Source organism: Saccopteryx leptura, chromosome 1 (assembly GCF_036850995.1).
Source record: "Saccopteryx leptura isolate mSacLep1 chromosome 1, mSacLep1_pri_phased_curated, whole genome shotgun sequence".
Taxonomy (NCBI): Eukaryota; Metazoa; Chordata; class Mammalia; order Chiroptera; family Emballonuridae; genus Saccopteryx; species Saccopteryx leptura.
The window spans coordinates 156464008-156481584 of NC_089503.1; the positions used below are offsets into that span (position 1 = coordinate 156464008).

Here is a 17577-nt window from a genome sequence, read left to right on the forward strand (position 1 = left end):
CGAACTAGCAGAAAATCTATTAAACATTTATTACAAAGTAACATGTTAAACTTTAAACACCCAATTCTAGCTCTTCACTGTCCTTGCAAGAAAGAGGGAATTTAAAATGATCAATCATTAGGCTTATTTTCAAAACAGGTCTGAGCTAAATGGCAAATATTATTTAAGTTAAAGCTAACTTCAAAGTTTTATTCATCTTTCTTTTTAAAAAATACTTAAAACGAGAAGTATCCTTTCAGTGAGATAAGTTTATTCTCTTTCTTACAAACTTTTTGGGAACCTATCCTAATGTTCCTAAGAATGATGTTAAGGGTATCAAGGGATTGAACAATTCCTAAATTACTCAGGTCCCTTGTTTTTCTTTTGACCCACTGCTTTGAGGCCAATCCACTTAGAGGAGAAATAAAAAAAAAAAAAAAGATGAAACTTTATTAGATCCTATTGACTGGTGAGGAAGATAGTTTCTGCTATTGGTCTGAGTAAACTTAGAGTTATCTGTGGGGATTTAAAATCTTGTTTCTCCTGTTCCTCCTTCCCTTGAATAGGAAGTCTGTGTGTGGCCCCAGGCTCTGAGATAAGAGACCTATATTTTGCACTTTCTCTTCCACTATCTGATCAGTTTCATTTCGACCTGTTTCGACTTACAAAGAGCTTCCTGTACCTTGTTCCCTTCGCAGTTGTGTTTGGGGAGACCCTTCCACAGAGGTTCTAGGGATTCCTTCTCATGATCGGCCTGCACTAAACACCTGCTCTGTGCAACATAGCTTGCAGCATCCTCGACAGTGTGAGCCAGCAATAGTTTCTACTCCTCTCAGCGTGTCGTGCTCTGACACAAACCGAAATTTGGGTAAGAAAGAGGTTTGTTTGATTTTTGGTTCATGGTAAGTGGCCAGTGCAAACATTTTAAAGTCTTTCAAAATAAATAAATATTTGTTTAAAAATTCAGATAAGACTAGCATATTCCAATAATTTGGGTAACTATAATCATTTTTGAAGTGTTTAAAGAGTTCGGGGAGGTATAAAAAGGGCTTTGTAAAAAACTAACTGGTTTGTTTTCTTTAGGTGCATTGAGCGAAGCATTAAATCATCTTCAGACTGTAGTTGCTACATTCTTTAGATGGGTCCACGTGAACTTCAGTCCACAGTGGGTAGTATAATATAAAATAGCCACACTGGAAGTGGAAATTATTAAAAATATCTTTATCAATTTTATGTCAAAATAAATTTTACATATCCAAACTATTTTCTGTCTTCTCACCTATAATTTTATCTCCCAACCATGTAAAAAAAAATTAACCTGTGCTATCTTGTGCATTCGATTTCCCCGAATTGCAAAAGCCACCTGATTTTTCGCTTTTTCAAAAAGCATGATTTACTTTACATTAAAAATGCTTAGCATCACAAAATTAACACTCACAAGAACAAGACAATCACTGCCACTAAACAGTCTTTGAGACAATTCTTTAAAGTATTTACAATTCACAACAGGAATAGCTATCCGATTAAGCGGTCTTAATTCTTTTTTTTTTTTAATATTATGTTTCAACATTTCAGGAAAAGGCATTTAGAATCCACACTCCCCCCTACCCCCCACCCCGAAAGGTTTAAACATTGTTTTGGTTTAAGCATTCATGCCTCAGCCCACTCTTTGCCATTAAATATTTAGCCCATGGGAAATCCAAGAAAGGCTATGGCAGGATTTTGTTCAGTTGGTCTGTGCTCACATAGCCACATGATGACAGAAACTCTTTGTCAGGCAAAGGTAAGGCAGTGGCATTGAGCACGAGGCCCCGTGGAGACTGTACTATGTGAATGGAGGTATAGTCTGGGACAGGCATCTCAGAGCTCGGGGCCCCTTCTGCCATCCCAGACCTCCCCGCAGTAGTGGTAAGGCTTTCTGTGGTGATGTAAATGTCTTCCTGGTTAAAGCTTGGCTCTACACGTGATTCGACCTCCAAGTGGGGGGCCACAGCGATGCACTTTTTGGCATCTGCCTCGCAGAAGTAGGCATTGTCCGTGATAAAGTTGGCTTGGCAGAATGAGACTACTTCCGGATGGGTGTCGCACTGGGATATCCCTGCTTTATTCTTTTGGCCCGGGGAAAGGACCACACTCCCTGCTGGTGTAATGTCACTTACTTGGGCGTAAAAGTCAATGTTTGCCAGTGAACTTGGATTGCTTAGCTGAGTGTGGGCGGCTTGATGAGCTGACTCAGTTTCATCGATCAGAAGTGGTCTTGGTTTGCTGTCCTCTGCTAGGATAACGCTGGGCTCCTGAGCAGCGGCCAGAGCAACATGAGGAGGTGGATTGTTTTGATTCCTCACTTCAAGGCACAGGAGATCTGCTTCTGCTTGGAACCTCTGTGGCTGAGCATCACTCAGGTCACTGACATTGAAATCAGCCTCCAGAATGTCAGGGTCATAACAGCTGGTACGTCCAGAGTCATCATCCTTCGGCTCGAGCATAGTAAGTGATTTCTGATGGTCATCGCTTAGAAGTCTGTCTGTGTCTGACCCTTCCGTCTTTTCATCAGGGTCATCAATGTCTAGTTCAATAAATTCAACCCAAGAGTCATCGTTGTAGCATTCCAGTTTATAGCTGTCATGAATGGCTAAGATGGAGTTCACCTCCTCTAACTTTCCTTCCTAGGAAACAGAAGGAAAATGAAGATCTATCAAGAGAAACTCATATTGGTTAAGTGATTTAACAAATAACTTTAAGAGACTAACTATGATTAAAATATAGACAATCATGACAGAACCATATAATAAAAAAAACCTGTTAGTGAAGAACTTTTAAATATACAAGAAATAATTTTAAGAGATGTAATATTTAAGAAAATTCTTCTCCAGAAGGGGTACAAAAATGGTATGTGTTCCACAGAGCTTGTGAAAGCTCTCAACACAAGACAGTGTTCATTGGGTATCATTTAATTAGTGTTATCTATACCTTAGATGATTTATTAATTACCTTGAAGAGATGTGGATCTATTCCTTTAATCTTTGGGACTGGAACTGGGGGCAGAATCAGCATCTTAATCCTTGAAGACAATTAAAATTTTGATTAGATATGTCTTAAAAGTGACACATTCTCTTATTTCACAACATACAAATAAAATATTGGCAGTGCTGTGATTTATTTCAAATATTTCTGGCACTTTATAAGTGGATTATGAGAAAGAAAAGGAAAATATTATGCAGTAAATGATAAGAAAAAACTATAGGAAAAAAAAAGAACATAACAACAACAACAAAAGGCCCTTATCTGAAGTCAATTTAAATAAAATGTGGCTTTTCTATCATCTTTTTTTAAAAATGTTTTTTATTTACAGCCAGAATTAGTATTTGGGAGTGAGAAATTTGATTCCATCTAAAGCCAATTTCCATTTTAGTTAGAAAAAAGGTAATTTTAATGTACATCTCACCAGCAATTTGTGGAGAAAAGGAAGGCAGGCAGGCAGGAGGGAGGGAGAAAGGAATGAAGGAAGGAAGGAGTGCCAGTCCACGTGGAGCTAAATTAGGGTGTACTGGGTAAGTCTGCAGCATAGCTCACACTAGTTACAAAATTACATAAGATGATCTCATTAACCATGGCATCATTGCAGGGTTCATTTCAGCTGGGACACACTAAATTTGAACTATTTCTAACTAATCAGTATGGATTTATAGATACAATTCTATGATGAACTTAACTTTTCTAAAAAAATTTTTTTTTGACCATAATTCATTTCAATGCCCATCCTTCCTGCCTGTTTTATGCCTCATTGTATCACTGGCACTTAGAACAATTCCTAGCACATAGGAGATGCTGAAAAAATGTCTCTTAAGTAAATTTTTTTTTTTTTTTTTTTTTTACAGAGACAGAGAGAGAGAGTCAGAGAGAGGGATAGACAGACAGGAATGAAGAGAGATGAGAAGCATCAATCATTAGTTTTTCATTGCGCATTGCAACACCTTAGTTTGTTCATTGATTGCTTTCTCATATGTGCCTTGACCGCGGGCCTTCAAGAGACCGAGTAACCCCTTGTTGGAGCCAGCGACCTTGGGTTTAAGCTGGTGGGCTTTTGCTCAAACCAGATGAGCCCGTGCTCAAGCTGGTGACCTCGGGGTCTCGAACCTGGGTCCTCTGCATCCCAGTCCGACGCTCTTTCCACTGCGCCACTGCCTGGTCAGGCTTAAGTAAATTTTAATAAAACATTTATCTATTTTGTTCATAGTGTAACTAGAGTTTGCGTTAAAATCAACAATGTAGCTCTAGAAAAAAGTTCAGAGGTGAAAAATTCCAACCAACTCATTTTATTGTTAAAAAAATATCCAAGTTTCAGAGATGGCGCTATTGGGCAGGGATGGTAACCTGATTTGGAGCATTAGCTGATATTCCACTCAATGTGAATAAATAGTCTAGTCTAGTCAACAGGGAACCATTTTCTGACTATTTCCACTGCCTTTTTTGCCTAACTCAAAGAATGAGCCAAATTCTATTTTATATTAGTTGCTTTGAGTAGCCTCCATTAGGATTACTCAGCAGGGCAAGTATTAAAGCAAACTCTTACTGATGAATACAAGACACACACAAAAAAGATAAATTATTAATAATAACTCCCATGTTTTGAATGCTTCTGCTAAAGAACGGGTGGCAAATTAGGGCCTGCGGGCTGAACCAGGTCTGCCCTCTGTTTTTGTAAATAAAGTGTTATTGGAACACAGTCATGCTCATCAGTTTACATATTGTCTATGCCTGCATTCACGTCATGGTGGCAGAGTTGAGTGGCTGTGACAGAGACTGCACTACTCAGCCTATAAACTTGGTAGTTGGCCTCCATAAAACAAGTTTGTCAACCTATGCACTAAACATTTCATACAGTCCTTACGATGACCAGGGAGGGAGACGACATTATCTGTGGAAAGGGCTGGAGATTTAAGGAAAGTGTTCATATCATGTACTACTATACTACTTGGTGCAGCTGGGTCTGAAATCAGAACACCTGACTCCAAAACCCAGGCCTTTGCCTTCTGTCCTGCTGTTCTTCCTTCATTCTGCATCTCTAACTGAGTATTTCCAATGTTTAAGACATACAAAAAGGTAACATAACCCTAATGACAGGAAGCAAAAATCCCTGAATGTCCAGTGCTTGATATTTAAGGCTGCCTGTCTGTTTTGAAGAGAATGATACACTCAAGCACATGTTCGTAGTTAGCTTTCTAGGAGCTGTGGTTGACCTTATGCCTGGTGCCCAAGCCTGTGGCCTCCATGACCCAACAATGCCATGCGAGAGGAGGAAACAGGGCAGTTGCAATGCCAGAGGGGGGGATGGGCATGGTGATGAACTAGAGAACACATGCCCTTCCCAAATGGGACTGCTGGGACCCTGCTTCAGCATAAGCTGTGTGGTACCAATAACTGAGTTTCACTAGGTCTTCCAGTTTTTCAAAGATAATATGGAAATCTGAATTTCTGTGTGAAAATTCCCTATTGTGTAAACATGTTGTAGCAAAATCTTTACTTCAAAGTCAAAACGACATCAAACAACAAAACACTCATCTGCTGGGTGGATTTAAATTTGGCTTTCTGTTCGCCCTTTATGTTGATTCTATGCTTCCTTTCCTGATTAGCTCGAAGGCTAGGGCTGACTCTTATGTAGGGAACAACAGAATATAAAATAAAGATAACCTTGGCATGAAACTGTGTTTGTGATCTTGCTATAATTTTAATTAAATTCGAATGACAAGTTTTGCTAGAGTTGGCTCAATGGTCTGGATTTTATAAAAGGAGGAATGGCCCGGATTGTGGACTCACAAAACTTCAAGCAAAGACATGGAGTCCCTGAAGCCCCGCACAGCCCCAAGCTGCTGGGGAGGGGGGCTGACAGCCCCCACTCCAATTATCATCTTGACTGTTAGAACTTCATGTTCCGTCCACCCCTGCTGACAAATATGTTCTCCCATTTCCTACTCTCATTAAAACATGGAAATTTAGACAATGATAAGGACTTTTATGGGCAAATGAAGGAAAAAATTAATCTTTTCTACAAAGAACTTACTTTAGCACAGGAAATTTGGAAGTACAAGAGAGATTTATATAAAATTTAATTATTTGTTGATTTTGACCAAGCTTTAGATACTGCTCACAAAAATTAGGGGATATTTCAGCATGAATATGAAATGATAAAATATCCCCTAATTTTTGTGAGCAGAATCAGGGAATATTTCTCTTTTTTTTGTTGTTGTTTTTTAGATTTTATTTATTCATTTTAGAGAGAGGAGACAGAGAGACATAGAAAGAGAGAAAGGGAGAGGAACAGAAAGCATCAACTCCCACATGTGCCTTGACTAGGCAAGCCTGGGGTTTTGAATCAGCAACCACAGCATTCCAGGTCGATGCTTTACCCACTGTGCCATCACAGGTCAGGCAGGGAATATTTCAAAATGAATATGAAGCAATAAAATATCCCCTAATTTTTGTGAGCAGAGTAGTTAAGGACTTCATTATTTATAGAAAATACTCTTTAGACAGAGCTTAATATGTTTTCTTTGACATTTTATTTTTCCGGAGTATTATTTTTTCTTTGAAATATGATTAGCTAATATATTTAAAGTACATAACATATTTACTTGGCCTTCCCAATGATTCAAAATTGACAGCTAATGCTAAGAGTAGATTACTTTATATACATCGTGGTTTTATCAGCTGCAGTTCCATATAAGTTAGGCCTTCAACTGTACAGCTCAATGAATTCAAGTCAATCAACAGAATAATTTGGTTCTTTTGTTGTTGGTATTACTTAAACATAAATTACTTAAAGTTCTAAAAATTTATTTTATTTATTTTTTTGTAATTTCCCCCCAAACAAGTAATAGTAGTATTTGTAAAATAGAAATGTTGCTGGGAAGTTGAGTGCACAATGAAATTCTGCAGAATGAATTTTGCTTTCCCATGGGTTGACATCCACTGTAGATGACATTCTACTAACAATAATCCTTTCTGCATTTACTTGGGTACTTTTAGCATGCTTGATCCTCTAGAATTCCAGCATTCTGAGAATTCTTCTTTCTACTACAATTCTATTTTGATGTTGACAAATGCTATACAACTTCAGAAAACAAACTAAAAAGCTTTTACAATATATTCTCATAGACACTATTTGGCCTCTTGGGTTCTGCTGGAGAACTTGTCTTCTGGTCAAGAAGGGTGACCGACAATTTCAGTTTGCATGGAACTCAGGAATTTCCCGGGACACAGGACTTTCAGGACCAGGAACGTCCTAGGCACACTGGGAGTGTTGGTGACCCAAGTCCTAGGTGAAGGGGAAAGATTAAGTCCTGGGACTTTAAAAATATTCTAAATGTAAGAAAACTGACATTCAGTACCAATAATTTTTCTATATTTTATATTAAAATTTCTTATAGTCTGTACTGAGTTCCTTTTGGAAGAAAAATAGAATTATAGATCTTACAACTCAAGGGAAATTTAATGGTCACATAATCATATCCATGAGAACATGGAGGTCCAGAGAGGTTAGGAGCCTCAAACAAAATCAGGCACAGTAGCAGAATATGACCTTGTAACTCTAAGAAAATGCAGAAAGGAATCTCTTCAAACTCAGAAAGGATTTTAGCTGTGTTGACAAATGCAGTTCAAATAGCAAATCATAAGTATCCAAATAATTTAAACAAAACTTGACATTACTAGAAATTGCCATCATAGGTAGTCTAAAAGGTTTTAGCAGATTGATTTTTCTGAGTGGCTTCAGTTTACCACTTAAATTTGCTTGTACATTATTAGGACAGTGCCAACCTCAGCCAAAGGTGCTGTGCTACCTGTGGTCCCGAATGAATGCATCAACTTGCTCAGGATGTTTTCCCAGTGAATTAAAATTTTCACTCATGATTCGCAAAAGAAAACACCAAATAACAAATGGAAACACACATGGAAGTCTAAACAATGGTAAAGACTTTAAGGTATATGATTTCACACCTACCTTTGCTGCTTAGAAAATACGAATAAAAATAATATCACTGTTAGTCCAAATATTCCACAGATAATCATTAACCATGGAAACTGGAAATCTGAAATACATGAGAACAATATCTCACTCAGGATTAGGAAGAGTTGAAGTTTACATTTTACTTTTGTTTTTTGCATAAAAATATGTCTTTATTTGTATTATGCAGCAAAGTGAGCAATTTCACTTGATAACCCTGAAACAGAATGCAATGACTTAGAAGGATTTTCTGTTCCAAGAACCCTACTTCAAATCCTTTCACATTAAAAAGAAAAAAGTCAAAATAAAGAGACATATACATCCTAAGCACAATTCATATTTTTAAGAAAAAAAAAAGCTATTTTAAGCATCTTATGTGTTCAGAGGTGTCATTGAGACTTCAGCTCTAGAAACAAGGGCTGCTTGACACACTCGTTTACCTAAATACTAGCCGCTTGTTTCCTTTTTAATAAAGATGCGGTGGAATGTTTTTTATCCTCCAGATAGAAGATGGGGGCAGAGTTTTTATTTTTGCACCAGGATTGAAACTTGAAACACATAGAGCATATTACTTGACAGTTTCACAGATCTCCTTGGACAGCTCACACTGGGCTCCCTCCTTCAGATCTCAGTAAACTTTGTAGCAGACTTGGGGGAAGCTGTCTGCAAAACTTCTATTTTATTCCTTACCATCAAGTGCCTGTGCAGCTGGTTCCGAGTATTCTAACCACACTGGCAGAGGTTAACCGCGTTCTAATTACAAAGGACAGGTAGAATTTATACCTTCACACTGCTTTATTAAAAGTTGGCTTTTATAGGTAATATTTTTTCCTGATTTTAATTTTATTTTTCAGTTATTAAAATCCCCAAGAGAGACATTATGGGCATTATGAAGCATCGGTGGGGGGGAAGAACACTATTTGGTCTCATGGCATTTCTAGTTTTATATCAATGACATATTCAGGAACATAACCTACAGCTGATGCTTCCTTTTCTTCTTCTTTTATTTTTTTAACATGGAAGGAAAAGTCAGTTAAAAAAATCTATGTTAAGTGAATTAAATGCCATTACAATCAGCTTAAAGGGCATGTGCCAAGTGTACTTTTAAAACCAGGGTTTCATTAGATCAAGTTGTTTGAAACAACAAGCCTGTTAAGTAGAGCTTAAGAAAAAATATAGAGTTATAGACATTTTGATTCAAGTGTCATTTAATTTCATGAATTCTACCTGTGCCATAATCACAGAAACTCAAATTTCATTTCTCTGTAGCTTGTGAGTGACTGTTTCATTAATAGCTCCTCATATGGCCTTGTAAACCTTCTGTCTTTACTGGAGATGAGCTGCAGCCATTGTCGTTTGGCAGTGACAATACTTTTCATATTCATGGTTAGGCTGCCTTACTTCTGAATTCGAACATTTTAACTCTTTTATTATGAAGTCACAGGTTTCAGTTCTTTAGACTTTAATTATCTTTGTATTTCTCTTCTGTAGGATCTTCAAATGCTCCATGTCATTTTTGAGAATAACTGGTACACTACTTATGAAGCCTTCTTCAGGTAAAAGCCACACCCAAACGTTCTAAAACCAATCAACACCTGCCTTTGACAGCCTATGCTGACTCAATAGTCAGCTTTCTCTTAGATGTTGCATAGTACATCTATCCTTATAGATACAGAATTTCTTCATTATGTATTTGAAAAACATATTTTTCTGATTATAAACGCAAAGAACTCGCTGTAGAAAATTTTTAGAATGTGGAAACCTCTGAAGAAAGAATCACTGGGAATTCTGATATCTAGAGACAGCCCCCATTAACATCTTCCCCTCGATAACTTGCACCTTCCTCAGGACTTGTCCTGAATTAAATAATTCAAACACTAAGTCATCCTCTTGCTTTTAAAGGGATAATACCTATTTGAGAGAGTGAGCTTGTATCTCTCGCCTCGATGTTAGATGCTAATGTATCCTGATGTCAACAACAGCCTAACAGAGCAGGGGATGTATCACTGTAGAGTGAGGAGAGCCAGGTGGCTGCCATTTTAATCTTTTACTCTTACCTTCTTCACATGCCAACGCACTCATCTGAGGAAGTGTTACATAGAGCACCTCACTGAACTCGCCGTACTTCTCGGAGTTCCGTTGTCTGGACCGCACACGCACTTCATATTCTTTTTCTAGTCTCAGTGAGTACACTGGGACTGAGGTTGACGACATGGGGTCCATCTTTTAAGACAAAACATAACACTTATTAGTTAGAGAGTCAAGACTTAATGCAATAAACTCTGCAAAATGGTTCTGCATCTGCATTCAAAATGAATTCTGTAAAGCGGGTAATATTTGAAAATGCACTGGTGGGTGATTGTTGGTTAAAGAAAGATCAAGGCAAATAACTTTACAAATAATTACTTGTTAAATGAACAATAGGCCTCAAACTTATTTTGGTACAAACCTAGAGATTTGATAGACTTTTATAGAAATGCATTATATCTTTGAATTAGCCTGTTAAATAGTCTAAGATCAACACATAATAAAATTATTATAGAAACATGATAGAACTATAAAGACTACAGGTATGTCGCCTACCCTTTGAGATATTACAGTGTCACATGAAGATATAAGAACAGGAAAAAAATGTATTTTCACACCACAACAAATTATAGCCATTCTTTGGAAATTCTGGGTAGTCATTCATATGATCCAAGACTTGGGAGGGGTCCTAGAAAAATCATACTTGTCTTAATTGAACTTTTAAATAATTCTATGAGAAGCAACTAAATACACAACCTGCTTGTTCTAGAGAAGGCTCAAAGCCACCTCATAATAGTTTCCTATTCAAAATCTGCAGAGAAAAGTCACAGGAGTCCTTAGAAAATAACATCAGGGTCCCCTAACCCTCAAGGGCAGGCTATTCTTTTACCTCCCTGGGGAAGGGCCGCTGCCACCACTGGCCCTTTAAAACCTGTTGCTATCAAAGAAGTAGACCCAGTGAACAAAGGTGCTTTCCTCTCAGTCAAATATTCAAACTAAGTATGCAGTAGGTGCTTTTCATATATTTCCTGGCAGAGTACTTTGCTCCTGTTTGTAAAAAACTAGGAACACACACTTTTTAAACAGCATATATCTTTCACATAAATTTAAGATTCTCATAATCTGTTTTGCCAAGTCTGTAATTTGAGTGAGTTATCTCCCCATCCAAGTGTGATTTTGGTGATAACCTGTATTGGTCATTTGGAAAATACTGGTTCACTGAGTTATGCAGATTTCCCAAATGCCAAACAGTTGATTATGCAAATAGTATCACCATTGATCTCATCAGGAGTGTCTTCAAAGATAGGGAAGCTATCAAGTTCACAGTTGCAAAAAAAGGTTTTCCAAAATTCTAATTTTCTCCTGAAAGCTCATTTTTTTTCCATTGGCAACAAGTACTGTCAATTGCTTTTCTTGAAGTGATATGATTATTTCATTCTTTTGCAAGATATGTTTGCCAAATATTTGCCAACTCCAATATGAGTAGCTACCAGTTTATCAGTCCTTTTTCCAGGTCAGACTGCTGCTCCACGTGGGGTCCTTGCGCAAGGGGCTGGCTCAGCAGGGACCCAGCGGTCTCACCGCTTGTTCTCAAGACAACCATCAGCGCCCATGGAGGCCGCAAAAGTGCTTTATGTGGGCTCCCCACACGGCGCACAGAATATTCAAGAGCCACGCACTCAAAGGCCACGCTGTAACAAAACTAATCCTTTCCTAGCTTCATCAAGGGTGCGCTCATGTGAAACTGCCCCTTCCTGCCCCTTTTCCCTGTGAGCACTCGGTGGTGAAGAATTCAGTGACTACCAGTCCAGGATGGTTTGGGCTAACGCGGCCTCAGTTTCCCCACCATTGCTTTTGTATCACTGGGGCCAACCTTGACACAGTGAAAAAAGGAAATAACATTTTTGTGTTATTGTGAAAATAATCTTAACCGTGTGGACTCCCTGAAATGGTCTCAGGGATCATCAGGGATCCACGGGTCACACTTTGAGAATGGCTGCCCTGGGGTCCCCAGCACGCTGTCTTGTGCACAGTGGTCATTTCAATACCTGGCAGCTGAACAAATGTTCGAGCAGCTTGAATTGAGAAAGTCTTGTTTGACTCAGCATCTAGCCAAGCTTTTTATACACCAAGTTGCAGAACAGCTATCTAAATTAATATGCTGCTGAAAACAGAACCTCAAAGCCCCACGTTTAGCTGTTCAAAGCTGCTCCATATTTAGCTTTCCTCTAATGACAAAATCAGCCTCTTTTCCAGCAGCGCATGGAATGGACAGGGCCTGGTGTCTCAGAAGTCGGCAGCGAGGCCGTGCCAGCTGTTGGGCATGACCTGATGCCCGGCCAGAAACCACTTGACTTGGCCCGGGCTGGGCTGTGGTTAGACTGATTTAGAATGAGTTATATTGGGAGCAGCATGATAATCCTGTTTTTCTTCTTGTTGTGTGCCATGTGGAATTTATCTGAGTGCCCGGTTCCCATCCACTTGGCAAGGAAGCGAGGAGTTCAGAGGTCAACCGGCACCGCGCTCCTTGCAGACTCAGAAGAAGCCTCTTAGCTTGATTGTTCCCTGAGGTCCTTAACAAAATAGCCTTCTGAAACCTCTAAAGGGCAAACTGCCTCCCTCTATTTTCCTCCTGAAGTCACTTAAGAACTTATTTTAATGATCTTGTGAGTAGTAGCCACTACAATCATGGGAGAATATTTAGCCATAGCCCACTGCTGACCTTGATCATAACCCTTCCTATGTTTAGCCACATCCCCAAAGACAACTAACTGGCTAAAGTATACAATTTTGTTCTAAAGTTAAACTGGACACCAAGGATGACTGGGGAAACGGTTTTTCTTTCCTTCTAGTGACTTCCACATAAGCTCCATGTAAGCATCTGCTGTTCGACAGAACTCCACAATGACACTTTTCTAATTAGATTGGTTTTACCCAAATAAGAAACGATGGAGCACACAGCATGGGCATGTGGTGTTAGGTCAAAAGGAAGTTTATACATGAGAGGGGGTGTTGAAATAAAAAGAGGAAAATTCAAACAATGTTAAGTGTGATTGGTAATGATCTCTTACCATTTTCCACTGGGTCTCATTTATTTCTTTGTATTGCAGCTCATACTCCAGGACTATCCATCCTTTCTGGACATCTGCATTGGAGGGTGGTTCCCATCTCACTTGGATATCCGCATAAATCCCCGTTAAACTGATGTTCAGCAACGTCCAGTTGAGGCCAGTGGGTGGGTCTGGTTGTACTGTTCATTTCAGTGGAGAATTAGTACAGAGACACACAGCTGGGTATTAATGGAATGCTTTTGTTGGAAGAGACCATATATACAGTTTTATTATTCATACTATTAATTCTTCTATTATTCCTATTAATATATTCTCCCTTTATACAAGGGTACCATTTTTTACTTAAGCATGATCTGTGCTTAATGCTAAGAAAGACCCTACCAAAAAATTTCTTTTCGAGTCTGAAATCTGATCTCTAACTTTTTTTAGAGAGCTGCCATGTTTTACATTTTTTTAGCTCTGGTAGAATTAATGCTTTGGGGTTCCGGCAAAGGAATTCATTGTGACTAAGGAACAGAGAGTCAGAAAAACTCTTCCACTAAGTTCATGGAGCTGATTATCTCCCATGTTTGTCTTGAGATCTCATAAACATGACATTAAACTGATTTTGGCTGTTCTGTGCATGTAAAACCCCAGAGTTATTGTGCTTTGTGATAAAGGAAATCTAGGCATTTATTAGAGCAATGACAGAGATCGACGCCAACATATTTCAGTAGATACAAACACGAACACGCTATTGAGGAAGAGTCTTAGGAGTATATTGGGTTTGCTCCTCGCAGTGGCAACAAGAACAATCCTGTCACAGACCTCCTCAAGGACTCCACACAGCTCCCACTCACTTCTTTCCAACACTCCCTGCTGGAGTCCTTTCTGTGGGAACCACCATTAAGCCCTCTGCCCCTTGCCTCTTGTCCACCAGCTGACCTCAAGGCCTGTCAAGGAGACCCCATCCACCGCTCAAGCGCAGCGACAGAGTCTTCCTACACAAACACACTTGCACGTTGCGGACTTCCCTGCTTTGTTCATCTAAGGCCATGGCGAATGCAACACAAACCTGTGATTTACCTATTTCCTCAACGGAGAAGCACTTTTGATCCACGGTACCACCGTCGCTGGTGAGCTTGATACAGTAGGGTATCCAAATGGAGGTATACGATGCATTAAAGTAACAGCTGTTTTCTCCAGCGGAGACATAATCGGGGCATTCTTTCCATTCTTGTGTCCTCTCTTGAGTGTTCCTAGGTGGAAGATAAAAAGGGGTGACTTGTTCCGAAATCATGCCATAGCTCACACCAAAGCGCAGTGTCTGACAGTCAGGTCCAATAAACTGGGACACAAATATTTATGAGCAAGCACTTTAGTGACACCATTTCCAAGAAGTGTCACATTTGTAGGCATCATCAAGTGTCTTCAGACTGATTAGGGGCCATTTGGTACTTCTGTCTGTAGTAAAACCATCTGCTCACTGACTGCATGTGACTAGCTGGTTCTTAAACCACGTGATCCACTGACAGATACTTTATTATTCCCACTCTACGACTGAGGGTTCTGAGGCTCAGGGAAGTAAAAACAAGTCCCTCATTAAAACATGACAGTCAGTCAACTGCCAAACAGCAGAGATTCTCAGAGAACTGTGAGTCTTTAGACCTGGGTATTTCTCTAACTCATGATGGGAGGAACCAAGGCTTGTTGATGGCCTTCTCCGGGCTGAGTCACACTAAGGTGCAGATGGCCTTGAGGGGGGAAATCAGTTACCACCCTCCTCTGAACCACTGGACCCTGTGTCTACCTCCCCATGGATTTCCTATGCTTGGGAGAGTTTTACTGATGCCTTGACCTCTTTTTGTACTTCTGAATTTCTCCTTAATTATATGATGAGCCGTGAGAATATTTCAAACATGTGAGCCATCCCAGTGATGTATATAAAACATGACATCTCAGCCTTTTCTTCCCTACCCCTGAAAGAGACAAAAGGCATGAATCTAGAAACTTAAAAATCTCTCCAAACCCAGGAAGCATTTTTCTTTTCCATGTTGTGACTAGAAATGGACATTTAATTACAGTATGTAGAGGGAGAAAAAAGAAAAACAAACGTGGGTAGAATTGAGTCAACCTATTTGCTTATGAGTTCCTTGTTTGGTTTCTTTACAAAGAACAAGTTTGTCTTTCCCTAGATCTCGAGTCAGATATAAGCAAACACACAACAAAACAAATGGAGTTAGATGGACACACGGAGCTGACACGAAACAAATCGGAGAAGCTGAGTCTCCATATTTCATTCCACCATAGAGGTCTTCATCTCTACCCCACTACAGAGAGCATCATCTGCCCCAAGGACAAATACCAGGAGGGAAGTCTGTGGAAGGAAGTCAGAGTTTTGGGAAAGGAAATTCCCTAGTCTGCTGCCATGAGGACCGGAACAAAACTGCAGAGCAATCAAGACATTGCGCAGACTCAAGTCCCTCCCCCACCCAGCAGGAAGAGAGCAAACATGTAATTGAGTGTGACACAGCTCTCCGAAGTCCTATCTGTCTGACTGAATGAATCCAGCAAGCCATCTTTGGGATCTTATTATGCAAGCACTATATGCAGCATTAGCACTGTGCAGATATGAGACGTAATAAGATTTGGTCCCTACCTTCAGGCTAGAAAAAAAGACTCAGAAATTATAATCTGAGTGTTATTTGGTCTCCTGCATTCATTCCATTGATACTTCATAAGCACTGATTAGCTATAAAACACAGTGTTGGGCATCATGGGGGATTCACATGTGTCTAAGGATTACTCTTGCCTCAGGGGTCTGATGAAAAACCTGAGTAATAAAGGAGTGCAGGTACGTGCTCATAGGTCGTGCCCAGTAAGCTCCCTAAGCGTTCAGAAAGGGGAAGGATTGCTCTGGTTGCTCATGAAAGGCTTCAAGGCAGAGGTAGCATTTCTAGCAATCTGGAAGGCTGGGTAAAGTTTAAGAGATTGCAATAGAGAGAGAAGAGGAGGGGAAAGAGTGGTCAAAGACATAGAGCTAAAGAATTGTGTCTGTGAATGTGGTGAGGGGAGCAGAAGGCAATGGGATAATTGGGGAAAACTTTCTTAAATTAGAGTTGTTATTACTTGGGTGTAATGGTTCCTTGTTCGCTTCTTATCCACTAGGCCAGCCACTGGAGAAGAGGGTTCACGAGTCAAAGAGACATGAAGTCAGGTGATCTGTGTCTATAGGAAAGGGGTGGCAGGAACGATCGCAGGTCTGTGGGCTCCCCCGGGAGCTGGGGGGTGGGCAGGGACTGGGAGGAAGGGGTGAGGAGATGGGGGAAGACGCATGTCTCCTTCCTTCCAGCTGTTTCCCAGGCTGGTCTGCTGGCACCAGGAAGACACTTATGCAATATCAGGAGGTCCCTGGGACAGCTGCTTGTTGTCAGCTATTGGAAGAACTTGGAATTCAAACGGCAGAAACACCAGAATCCGAGAAAGGGAACTGCTGTTTAAATTCTGGTTGCGATTCTGAAGAGTTCCCAGACCCGTGGAGGGGAGGAAGAGTCATCTGTGATGGGAAGAACGTGGGGAGAGGGGAGAAGCAGGGACAGATTGTGTGCGTGCGTTTATAGTAGGAAAGAGATGTAAACAAATTAAAAATAGGTCGGTCATTGAACTATAGAATATGATTTATTTTTTCTTGAGTTTCAAACTAAATAACAGTACATTAAAGTGAATGGTTTAACAAGCTAGCCCCGGAAATGAGACTTCCATAGACTAGTAGAGGGAATGGCAAATGCATTATTTAGCATACTTGATCACATTAGACATTAGCATTAAATGTAGTATAAAATGTAGTATAAAAATATCCTAAATGTAGGCTGGTTCTCCCCAGGTCTGGATGTATTCTGCAGAGCTTAGCTCCGTGTGGCTCACAGTTTCTCAGCCTTAGCATGTCAGCACCCTGTCCCCCACGAGGACTGTACACAGAGCCCTGTTTAGATGACCCCAGCTCCATTAGCTCCGAAGAATAAATAACTGTAAGCATGCATCTTAAGCATGATGGGTCAGGAAGCGCTGGTTCCAAACAGAATGCCCAACCCCTCCCTCATCATCTGAAGTTGAATTTTATGTTAAATAAATATTTAACATTTATTTTTAAACTATTAAATTTAGACCAAAAAAACCAAAACCAAAAACCAAAACCAAAGAAACGAAACCCAAATGGCCTCACAAAACAGACACTCTGCTGCCTGCCTTCCCTGAGACAGGTGTCTAGACAGATGCCCTCTCCTCTCATTCCCCAAGGCCAGCTCTCCCAAGCACCCCTGGCCCATCTCGTGGGGCAGGAGTGAGAATCAGAAAGGTGGTCAATAAAAGTCAGAGAAAGAGAAGAAGAAATGCTCTCCATCTATAGGAATGACACTGAGAAAAAGAATAAAATCATTTATGCTTGAAGGGCAACTGTCTTCAGTCTATATAGATCATGTGTTTCAGGCTTAAAATGTCACCTTTTCCTTAGAAAAAGAA

The 17577-nt window shown here is 39.9% G+C and overlaps 1 protein-coding gene across 3 annotated transcripts in view; it reads right to left on the reverse strand.

Moving 5' to 3' along the window:
- Nucleotides 1-858: 858 nt before the first annotated feature.
- The window catches only part of GHR (growth hormone receptor), a 229765-nt gene continuing 213046 nt past the window's right edge, over nucleotides 859-17577 (reverse strand). For all 3 annotated transcript variants that reach the window (XM_066378349.1, XM_066378331.1, XM_066378341.1), the window contains 6 exons: nucleotides 14146-14318; nucleotides 13081-13259; nucleotides 10039-10204; nucleotides 7979-8066; nucleotides 2971-3040; nucleotides 859-2645 (listed from right to left, as the gene is read on the reverse strand). In XM_066378349.1, coding sequence (XP_066234446.1) covers nucleotides 1689-2645; nucleotides 2971-3040; nucleotides 7979-8066; nucleotides 10039-10204; nucleotides 13081-13259; nucleotides 14146-14318 — 1633 coding nt within the window. In that variant the 3' untranslated portion in view covers nucleotides 859-1688. The remainder of the gene's footprint in view (nucleotides 2646-2970; nucleotides 3041-7978; nucleotides 8067-10038; nucleotides 10205-13080; nucleotides 13260-14145; nucleotides 14319-17577) is intronic.